Raw genomic sequence first — 11,945 nt, forward strand, 5'->3', positions numbered from 1 at the left:
TTCTGACCTCAGTCCACGCAGTTCCCACCTCTGTACACACAATTCTGACCTCAGTCCACACGGCACCCACCTCTGTCCACACAATTCTGACCTCAGTCCACGCAGTTCCCACCTCTGTCCACACAATTCTGCCCTCAGCCCACACGGCTCCCACCTCTGTCCACACAGTTCTGACCTCAGTCCACGCAGTTCCCACCTCTGTCCACACAATTCTGACCTCAGTCCACACGGCACCCACCTCTGTCCACACAATTCTGACCTCAGTCCACGCAGTTCCCACCTCTGTCCACACTATTCTGACCTCAGTCCACACGGCTCCCACCTCTGTCCACACAGTTCTGATCTGAGTCCACACCGTTCCTTCCTCAGTCTAGATAGCTTGAGAAACATGCCAAGCATGTGTGCATGCGTGCCCACATTCTCAAAAGGACGGATGGGTGAATAAGTTAATTAATGAATTAAATATCCATTTTTTCTCATGCAATGGGGACACCAAAGAATGAACAAGTTTGAAAACATTCCTTGGCCTTGAGAACCAGCAGTTAGCGTAATGGCTATGTCGCTGGACTCCCACGTAGTTGACCACGGTTCGCGTCCCGGACCCAGTGGCTTAAAACTCACGCCGGGTGCGTGTGCGTGCGTGCCCAAGATCCCGAGAGGAGAATGGAGAAGGGATTGAGGCGTGACCATCCCCCCCGGGGGGTGATTTCTCGCTTTCTGTCTCTATGTCTCTCTCTGTCTGTCTGACGAGCACACACGCCCTATAGTGAAAATCTCTCCAAAAAAAAAAAAAAATTCCTTGGCCTTCTCCACCTACAGGTAAGACATTCTCAAAAGTTCTGTTTCAGAGAGAGTCTTCTACCTCTAGGTTAACGCAGAAAGATTTTAATAGATTTTCGAAGATATATGTGTGGTTACACATCATATAAATAAGTATATAATAAAAAAGACACTTTATTTATGAATACATATTCAGTACCCAACTATGTGTCAGATAATGTTCTAAATACTTTACAGCTATTAAGTTGCTTAATACCTTTAGCAACCATACAAAACAGTAATATTTTAGATGATGAAACTGAGGCAGAAAGAAATTAAAAGTCATGTGCCTAGGACTAGCAGGTGGCATAGTTAAATGCACTGGACTCCCATATGGCTGACCATGGTTCAAGTCCCAAACCTGATGCTTGCTCTCTTTCTTCTCTTCTCTTTTCTTCTCTTCTCTTCTCTTCTTTCTCTCTCTCTCTCTCTCTCTCTCTCTGTCTTTCTATGGTGAACACATGTGCCCTATAGTAAATAATAATAAATTAAATAAATAATTTTAAAAAAAAAGATGTGCCCAACATAGTTGAAAAATGTAAGCCCAGATGGGCTGATTTCAGGGTCTATACTTTTTCTATGATACTCTATTAGTAAATATTAGTATATTTTTTTTGGGGGGGGGGTTCTATTTGTTTGTTGTTTTTGTTTTGTTTTGTTTTCTGCTATCGGGGGTGTGCCCTTGCCAGAGAGACAGAGAGAAAAACAGAGAGATAGAAAGCAAAAAATCATCCCCCATGGGTGATGGGCATGCTACAATCCTTTCTCCTCCACTCTCATCCTAAAACCTTGGGCGTGCACACACACACACACACCCGGCATGATTTTCAAACCTTCGGGTCCTAGACTCGAACCGCAGTTGGCTATGTGGAAGTCCAGTGATGTAACCGCTAGGCCTTCTACTGGTTCCAAATGTTAGTATATAAAAACATTTGCTACATTTACTTCTGAGAATAAAGTCTGCATTGTACTAAAATGAAACAAGTGTGTAGGAATATAAACATACTCGAGCAAAAATATTTCTTTGAACAATTAGTAATTGTTCAAAACTGCTATTATTTCAAAATTAAAACGATCGTTCTCCACAAAGTTGTGATTCTGCTGCTAAATTACACTTGGTGGTTTCTATCCCTCTTATGTACACACAGAGAATTAAATGATACATGGGCCCCAAAGCTGAAAAAACGAGGACTCAGTCCGGCTCCACTACATACAAAGTTGTGCAGCTTTGAGCAAGTGACTGTACACCCTCCGTATCTAGGTTTCCTCGGCTGTAAAATAGGAATGTCAGTGCCTACACCAACTCGCGTGGAGATTAGAAGACCCCACACATGTAAAGCACATGGGAAGGTGCAGGCCATGGGGAAAGACCTACAAAAGAATGCAGTTATTGTTTGCCGCTGTCGTGGTTAGTCCTAAGACTCACGCAGAGAGAGATGGAAGTCTAAGTACATGGAGGGACCCAAAATGAGGGAAAGACGCTCCCTGGTAAGCCTTCCCTTGGCTTCTCCACCCACTTTCTCCGTGTTCTTTGTCCTCATGCTTGGTGAGTGTGCTCAGAATCTTCACGTGCCATCTCCGAGGCGGCACACCGCCAGCCTCAATCTTCCCCTAAACTCCAACCATTACACACCACCGCCCACCAGATATCCCTACTCGGGGTGTATGTCCATCCTTCAAAGTGACCACGCCCCAAAGTATACTCTTGGTCTGCATCACTCCCTTCCTCCATGATAAATGACCCCAGTCTTCACTCTGGGAAATGGTACGGTCACGTCCTCAGCTTCTCTGGCTTCCTCTCTCCTACATCCAATCTAGAAGCAAAGTAGTTCAGTACCATCTCCAAAATCCAGCCTGAATCCGACCACTTCTTCCACTTCTACTTCCTCCAGCCTGGTCCATGTCTCCATGGTTTGAGAATCAACCCCTGGCACTAGCCTCCTGACCCATCTCCTTGCTTCTACTTTTGCCTGTTATAACCTAGTCTTCAAACCACGGGTAGAGTATCCTTCCAGAGATCCACATAAAAGATTCATGGCACTCCTCTATGAAGAACTCTGCAGGGCTTCACACCAGGCTGTCCTGTGGGGCCCCCCCCCCCTCATCTCCAGGACATCACCTCCTACTCGCTCTCCTGACATCATCTCCTACTCGCTCTCCTGTCGCTTTGCACCAGGCATGCAGGTCTTCCTGCTGCTTCTTAGCCAAGTCAACCTCATTCCCAGACGACACTGGCTGTGCTTCTAGCCACCTTCTCCGGACGGGGTCTTGCCACGGCTCTCTGTCTCTCCAGGACTCTGCTCAGATGTAATCTCATCAGAAAGGGCTCCCTTGACCTATCTAAAAAATCACCGTGGGTCCAGTCCCATAGGCTAGTGGTTAAGGAAGCCAGAATTCACATGTCCAACTACAGGGTAAATTCCAACCCCGGTGGCTTCAAAAACACAGTGAGCAAGGGTATGTGCATGTCCCAAATCCTGACAGGAGGGAGAAATGGAAGAAAAGGGACTGCAGCATGACCATGCTCCACTGAGGGGCTTCTTGCTCTCTCTGCTTCTCTACCTCTCTCTGATAGATGCACACACCCTCTGGAAATTAAAAAACAAACAAACGAAACATTCACCCACCATTGCCTTCTATCCCTTATCTACTTCATTTTCTTCTTACTATGTTATCACATTGACACTATATGATTTATTTTATTTAGTTAGTTACTTAGTTTTTTGCTATAGGGTTCATGCACTTGCCAGAAAGAGACAGGGAATAGGAGGAATGGCCACACCACAATCCCTTCTCCTCCATTCTCCTCTCAGGATTTTGGGCACACACTCACATGAGCCCAGCATGATTTTCAAGCTACCAGGTCCTGGACTCAAACTCTGGTCAGCCATGTGGGAGCCCAGTGCCTTAACCACCACGCCACCTGCTGGTCCTTGTATATTTGTTTAAATGTTTATTATTTCTCTTCTTCACTACAAGCCCTAAGACAGATTTTTCTTCTTGTGCACTACTGATCTTGCAGGGCACAGGAAAGCACTTGGCATGTCTTTAAATAAATATTTATTGAATGAAGAAATAAATAAACATTAAAACACCCATGGGGACAAGTTAACAATTTTGGGACATGTAGAAATTGCATATAACTGGCAAAAAGATTCCCCTAAACAACTGGCTTATCTCACTGGGAAAAGTTCTCTTCTACATGTTCAAGTGTGTGGACTATATATTATGCATACATTTATTTTCTTATATTTTAAGATTTCTTTATAGCAGATTCTGCCTTTAACATGCAGTTACTTATGGCAATACCACTATACATGATTAAAATAGTTGCTGGCATTTTCTTTTATCAATTTACATTAAAATGTTAATAATTCAGTCACTTAAAATGTCATTCAGAAGCATGCTAGCTCCCTTACCCATTCACTGAGGATTGTAAACTGACAAGTTTTAAAATAATACAAGCAAGGGGCCAGCAGGTGGTGTGGTGATTAAAGGCTCTGGATTCCTACATGGCCAACTGTGGTTTGAGTCCCAGACCTGGCGGCTTGCTTTCTCACTTTCCCTTTCTCTCTCTCTCTCTCTGTCTCGTCAAACCAAAAAATAATAGGGAACCAGCAGTTAGCGTAATGGCTATGTCGCTGGACTCCCACATAGTCAACCACAGTTCACGTCCCGGACCCGGTAGCTTAGAACTCACGCCGGGCGCATGTGCGTGCGTGCCCAAGATCCCGAGAGGAGAATGGAGGAGAAGGGATTGCGGTGTGACCATCCTCCCTGGAGGGTGATTTCTCACTTTCTGTCTCTATGTCACTCTCTGTCTGTCTGGCGAGCGCATGCACCCTATGGTGAAAATCCTCTCCAAATAAATAAATAAATAAATAAATAAATAAATAAATAAATAAATACAGATGGAATTAAATAAATAAATAATTCTTTTAAAAATAATAATAATATAAGCAAAAGGATAATTAACTTATCTCCTGTAAGTCAAATATGCACAGCATGAAATAGAGATAGTTCAAAGTCAAGAATCGAATTTTATAGTCTGTAAGTGGTATTAAGTATAATTTTGAACCCACAAATAGAAAACATAATTTAAGAAGCTTAAATGAGTCCTAATTACTCTTATTCTGACTACTTTCAGAATATAAATACAGGCTAGATATTCCTAATCCAAAAATCCAAAATGCTCCAAAATCCAAAACTCCATGAGTGCCACCATGATGCCACAAGTGCAAGGCTCCAGGTCTTCTTTTACCTGATAGTGTCAGTCAGAACGCTTCACTACGAAAAATACCATATAAAGTCACTTCCAGGCCAAGTCTCAAGGGTGTATATGGAACATAGAGAATGCCATGCTTAGACTTGGGGCCCATTCCCAAAGAACTCTTTATGTACGTGTGCAAATTATTCAAAAATCCTAGAAACTTCAAAATTCGAAACACTTCTGGTCCCAACCATTTTGGGTAGAGACACTCAATGTGTATTTTACTAAGAGGTCTTACTAGTATGTAGATTAAGTAAAAGCACCAATGCAGAAGAAGCTGCACGTTGACTTCAGTACATTCTGGCTCATAGATTTTTTTTTAATAAATGAGAGAAAACTTTTCCAACATACCTTCCGAAAGACTTGGCTTGCTTTTTTGCTTGGGCCGATCCTCACAAGGGTGAAAGTTCAGTTGCTGTAAGACTGCTGGACAGATGGCAGAGAAGTTGGAGCTGGTAATCTGGGTGGCATTGGAAAAGCCATGAAGGGAGAAGATCTCTTCAGCAGATAGACACTGGAACAGAACGAAGAAAACCAGCATCCGTTACTATAGTAGGAGCAGGAAAGCAAAGATACCGTGAAGAGACGGTGTTTCATCCAGACACCAGATGTCTAATTTAATACGTATGAAACCCTAAAATGATTTAAAAAAAAAAAAAAAAACAGGCTATACCTCCTTAAACCTACAAGTAAGAAAAATAGCAGAAAACCTCAGTCAACAGCCTATGTGTCACAGAGATAAACACTGGTTCATAGGGACCAGCAGTTGGTGTAATGGCTATGTCAATGGATTCCTATGTAGTTGAGCACAGTTCAAGTCTTGGACCCGGTGGCTAAAACTCACACCAGATGCGTGTGTGTGCGTGCCCAAGATCCCAAGAGGAGAATGGAGGAGAAGGGATTACGGCATGGCCATTCCCCTTGGGGGGGGGGGTGATTTCTCAATTTCTGTCTCTCTGTCTCTCTCTTTCTTTCTGGCAAGCGCATGTGCCCTATAGCAAAAACCTCTCCAAAAAAAAAAAAAAAAAAATTGGCTCATAGCACCTTTTGGCTTCTTTGGGGACTTTTTTTAAAAATAAAAGCTGGGGGCCCAGCAGGTGGTGTGATGGCTGAAAGCACTGGACTCCCACTTGGTCAGCCGCGGTTTGAGTCCTGGACCTAGCACCTTGCTCTCTTACTCTGTCCCTCTCTGGTCAAATTTAAATAAATACATAAATAAAGTTAGATAAATAATTCTTAAAAATAAATAACTAAATAAAATAAAAAGCAGGGCTTTGTCTGGTGGTTAAGGGGGCCAGACCACACATGACAGACCGCAGGTCGAATCCTGGCATGGTGGCCTGAGAGGCAGTGCAGGGCCCGTACACATAGCCAGGGTCCTGCCATGATGGAGAAGGGGAAGGGAAGGGATTGCAGCATGACCATGCCATGTCGAGGGGTGCTTTTTCTCTCTCCTTTTCTCCCTCTCTCTCTGGCTCTCTCTTGTGAATGATGTACCCTCTGGCAATTAAAAAAATTTAAAAACTAAAAGCACACAGCAGCACTCAAATAAAAGGTTTTAAAACAATTTAATATTCTGCCTTTTCATTTACTTTTCTTAGTTTGATTGGATATTTCATGTGGGCTCTTGGAGTGGCAGTTCTAATATGCAAAAGTTATTTTCAAATATATCTTTAGCACAAACTGTTATTTGCTAAAATATGTACTCTTCTCAAAGATGGTGGAAGCTTTTTTTCTACATTATATGATTTTTTTAAATTATTATTGTTTTTATTTTATTTACTCATTCATTTATTCATTTATTTTTATTTTGACCAGAGAGAGAGAAAATGAGAAAGCAAGCCACCAGGTCCGGAACTCGAACTGTGGTCAGCTATGTGGGAGTGTCCAGTGCCTTAACCACCATGCAATCTGCTGGTCCCCACATTATAATGTTTTCAAAATAGTGCTGGACGGTTTAGAATTTATATAACTGCTAATGAGGAATAGAATCCACATTAGGGACCAGCAGTTGGTGTCATGGCTACATCTCTCCGTGAAAAAACATTTGAAAAGGTATCATTTTATTCTCAGAACATTTTAGCTGTAAACTATTTTCCAAATATTTGGATTATTAAGAAAAATACAAAATAAGTTAAATGCTAATAAATGTAATAAGAGCCATAAAATGTGAAAAATACTCAGATAGAGGGATCTGATCTGACTTTTTAAATGTTTCTCTTTTTTTCCTTTTGTTAGTAGAAGGCACATGTGTTTGTCATAAAGAAATAGAGAGAGAGGGAAAGAACCCCATGGCAAATGATCACACCGCAATCCCTTCTCTGTCGTCCCTCCCTCCTTCTGGGATTTGCGGCATGCACACACATGTGCCCAGCACGTTCCGCAAGCTGCCAGGTCCAGCACTCAAGCTACATGGTCGGCTCCATGGGCTCTGGCTACCTCAACCACCAGGCCAAGGGGCCAGCCCAATTCCTTTCCTCTTTTTTTAATGTCTAAGTATGACCCTAAAGTTGTTCCTAACTCAACCCACTCTCTGCACTGCGCTCATGAAAATGATAGCTGTGAGCTCCCTGGGAGAGGAGTCTACACTCCACGCTCTGATTCCTAAGTCTTCTCTTGGGCTGAGAACAGAGTGGTAAACTGGCAAAAGGAGAAAGCAGCTCTCTGGCCTACTGCAGGAGGACAGTGGGGACAGTGTATTTGTCACCCTGAAGATGCCCGGAGGGTAACTGGTAGACTCAAAGTTCCTGAGCCTACGTGGTTCTGCAGGATTCCAGGAATAAGAGGAGCAATCATACAAACACAAAGTGGCACTGTTCGCCTACAAGGAAGTCCCCATCACCATGGCTGGAACCGCCGGTTTCTCCAGCCCCGAGCAGGAAAGGCAAAAGCTGCCAACAGATCATCTTCAAACACTTCTCCGAACCGCATCCGAGACTTCCCAAGGCTTGATGGCTGCTCGGCAGTTCTGCTCAGACTCCAACTGTGACCTGGACGGGACCTGGAAGGCCACTCGCTAAGGCACGGTCAGCACTTCCAATGAAGTGAAATACAAAATAGAAATGCAGAGTACCCAGACATGGCAGGGAGGAACCGCTCAGTCAGGTTTAACCTCATTACACTTCACACGCGCCACACACGGGTGTGCGGGTCTCGGTGGAAAGTAGATTTCTTACTGTGCACAGCAGGCAGCAGTGGAAACGTCACTCCCCTGAAGGGTGTCCAAGGTGCCCATTCTCCTCATTATCATTTTTTAAATATTTAAAAAATTAAATGCTAATAAACATAATAAGAACCATAGAATGTGAAAAAAAAATTGAAATAGAAGGGTCTGATCTGACTTTTTAAAAAGAAAAAGTGTAGTCGATAATTAATAGTGTAAGAGAGCTCATTTAGTTGAAGGTTTTTGCCTTCAGGCATGTGTGCTCTCACCAGAGAGAGACAGAGACAGTGAGAGAGAAAATAAAATCACCCCACAGGAGGGATGGCCACGCCACAATCTCTCCTCCTCCATTCTCCTTCCAGGATCTTGAGCACACACACAAACACACATACACACACACAAACACACATACACACACACACACACACACGCCCAGTGTAATCTTGAAGCCACCAGGTCTGGGACGTGAACCATGGTTGGTCATGTGGGGGTCCAGCGATGTAACCGTTATGCTGTCTACTGGTCCCAAGGCCATTTATTTTTAAAAGCTATCTACCAGCACATAACTTTGCTCAGCAGCCTATTTTAACTTCAAAGAAGCTTGATTTTTATTACATTTTGATTTAACAAAGTTGAATCAGAAACAAAAGAAAGCAGTTGTCTGAGAAAGGGCGGCGTCTCTCAGATCAAAGACAAACAGGATGGGGCAAACAAACGACGAGTGAGCGCATAACGGCAACAGTGGGCTTGCCAAGGCCTTCTCAGAACAGCCCTGGGAGCCGAGGCTGAGTGACGCCCTCATTAGAGCCATGCACTGGAGCCGAGGCTGAGTGACGCTCTCATTAGAGCCATGCACTGTGACCACTGCCCTCACACCGCGTGCTCACAGCTGGTCTCATCCATTTTGGCCACGCTGCGATTCTCAGCTGCCCCTGATGTCTGCTGGGGCCCTCTAGGCTCTGTGCTACCATCACAGCCAGACCAGTCAGCAGGCGCTCTGAAGCTCAGCGGTTGGCGTTTGCCCAGAGACCTGCTCTAAGTTCTGGGCTAAACTGTTCGCTACTCTCATGCCACATTAAGGTGGTTTTAAATGGGCCTTATACAATGAAACTCCAAACAGGCAGAGGTGAGGGGGGTTAGACACATATCGTAGCAGTGGCCTGATGGTTACAGGAGCTGATCCCACATGGCCAACCAGGGGGTTCCAGTCCCACACCCAACAGTGGGAGAAACACACCAGCCAGGTGCATGCCCAAAATCTCAGAAGTAGGGAGACATGGAGGAGAAGGGATGATGGCATGACCACCCCTCTGGGGGGTGCTCGCTCCCTCTCTCTCTCCCTCTCTCTCTCTCTCTCTCTCTCTCTCTCTCGTTCTCTCTCTGTCTCAATTTGGTGCACGCAGCCTCTGCCATTTCCTTTTTATTTTTTTTCAGCAAAGTCCATGCCCTTCTGCCCCTGCTTCCTCTTCCCCACCAGTTCTACTAGGCTGACGTTCCTCCGCTCCTTCCCAGTCTTCAGACATGCTGAGAGCTGGTCAAAGAGGAGCAGGGGGAGAGGGAGCGGGAGGGCAGGTTCCTCCCTCCACAGTTCATAGATTCACATCTTATACTAAATAATGCCAGGGAGCATGGCAGAATTTGAAATGGCAGCTCAGACACGGATGAGGCTCACTCCATAACAGAACTATAGTCGAGCTCCTCCGAGCCCACTCCTCGGCCTGGGCATCCATCCTCCACTGGGGTCTGCATCACCCTGCTTTAGCAAGAAACTTTCTCAGCCAGTTTAGAGAGAGTCCCCCCACCCTTGGCCTCTGACCACCTCAGCCTGCACCCAGCAAGATCCCTGTGAAGTCTGCTTATCAAAATCCCCTCCCTAGCCAGATGGCTCCGCTGACCCTACCCGGCTCCATGGCTGTAAGTCCCAACTATTCGGGCCGTATTCGAAGTCGAGCCCAGTTCTATACTGAGGAATCTTTTCCCCCTTGTGATGCCTAATTCCGTGTCCGTGTACCCACTGGGTGCCAGATTAAACATCACCTCTAGGTTCATCTGTGAGGGTGTAGGGGACTGGCATTTTGATCGGTGGACTTGGTAAAGGAGATTGCTCTCCTCTATCCAATCAAAGAACGTGCCCCTTTCTTCCTGCCTCACTGCTCGCACTGGGACATTTTATCTCATTTTCTCCAGCCCCAGTGAGACAGGAAAACGAAGGAAAAAGAATTAGCTAGCAAGAAGGACAGACAGACCAGGACAACGGGATGAGAAGGGGCTCTCCGTTGGAGACCAGAACTGTAAGCAGGGTCCTGAGTCGACCAGAAGCCTTGCTCTCCACATGCTTTCTGCAGGGTATAGTCTGACCACAGTGTGGCCTGACCACGGTGTGACCTGGCCACAGTGTGACCTGACTACGGTGTGACCTGGCCACGGTGTGGCCTAACCATGGTGTGACCTGGCCATGGTGTGACCTAACCACACCTACTGCAGTTTAAGAACCAGTCAAATCCAGAAGCAGGTGGGACGGAGGACCACCATGACCTGGAGATGAGCTGTGCCTCATTTTCGTGCTAACAGTCACACCTCTGGCTGGAGATTTAGGATGCTAACGACCCATGCGAAGTGAGAAGACGCGTGAACAGTTACCACTCCTGTGTGGAGAAAAGCCGTCCTCTCCATATCTTGACCTGGCCATCTCATCCCTCGTGCCCAGTAGAAGCCCTTATCCTTAATCCAGCCAGAGGGGCGTGACCAGACTCTCGGAATCAGCCCTGCTCTGACTGTGGGGTGTGCAACTGTCTCGCAGTAAACCTCCCCTGCTTTGCCTACTTCTGACTTATTCTTGAATTCTTCTTTGCATGAAGTCAAGAACCTTTCACTCTAATGAAGGGTCCCCTAGACCCTTGCAGTGACAGTAGGTCTGGAATTGACACCACAGGCTCCCGATTCCCACACATCACATCACTGGCCCTCCTGGGTCCCCAGCTGGCAGATGGCAAATTGTGGGACTTCTCAGCCTCCACAATTTGTGTCTGCCTCTCTCTCCATATTCATATATATTTATATAATTTACATATGGATGAGAGTGTGTGTGTGTGTGTGTGGAGAGAGAGAGAGAGAAGCAGTTTGGAACAGCTTATGGAATGCATGGTCCACTGAATTTGTAATGGCCTGAGTGAAGAGTGAGCCTGAAATTTTGGACACACCCTCAGCTGGGTCAGGGGTAATTGGCTCAAGGCACACTTTAGTTGGCAGTAAACAAATCCCCCTGCAAATATTTACAATGTGACCCACCCTGGCTTCATCGTAATGTTCTCGGCTTATGACATAAATAATAGAGAACAGTCAATCAGTTTGCCTGAAGTATCTTAAATGGACCAATGTGAGTTCTTGCCAAATAACTTGGAACCTACCTTCTTCTCACCCATCCTCTTTTTTGTCATAAAAAGTAGCTTCTCAGAAGCCACTCTCAGGGTGACACCTAGGCTTCTGGGGTCTGTATCACCTCGGCAGTACATCCTAAGCTCAAATAAACCATTTCCACTCTTTTCCGGCTGCAACCCTGGAGGGCGTTCAAGAGAAGAAAAAGAAGGTTCCTGCTGCAGCAGAAACCAAGAAAAAGGCTCCTGCTGCCACGGAAGCTACCAAGAAAAAGGTTCCTGCTGTGCCAGAAACCCTTAAGAAAAAGAGAAGGAATTT

The 11,945-nt window shown here is 45.4% G+C and overlaps 1 protein-coding gene across 1 annotated transcript in view; it reads right to left on the bottom strand.

Annotated features, from left to right (window-relative positions):
- SLC39A8 (solute carrier family 39 member 8) overlaps positions 1 to 11,945 on the bottom strand; it is a gene marked incomplete at its 5' end in the record, with an annotated part of 70,615 nt that overhangs the window by 37,482 nt on the left and 21,188 nt on the right. The window contains 1 exon segment of the mRNA XM_014588852.2: positions 5,441 to 5,603. Within this exon segment, the coding sequence (XP_014444338.1) occupies positions 5,441 to 5,603 (163 nt within the window).

This window comes from Tupaia chinensis, unplaced genomic scaffold, assembly GCF_000334495.1.
Source record: "Tupaia chinensis unplaced genomic scaffold, TupChi_1.0 Scaffold000315_1, whole genome shotgun sequence".
NCBI lineage: Eukaryota > Metazoa > Chordata > Mammalia > Scandentia > Tupaiidae > Tupaia > Tupaia belangeri.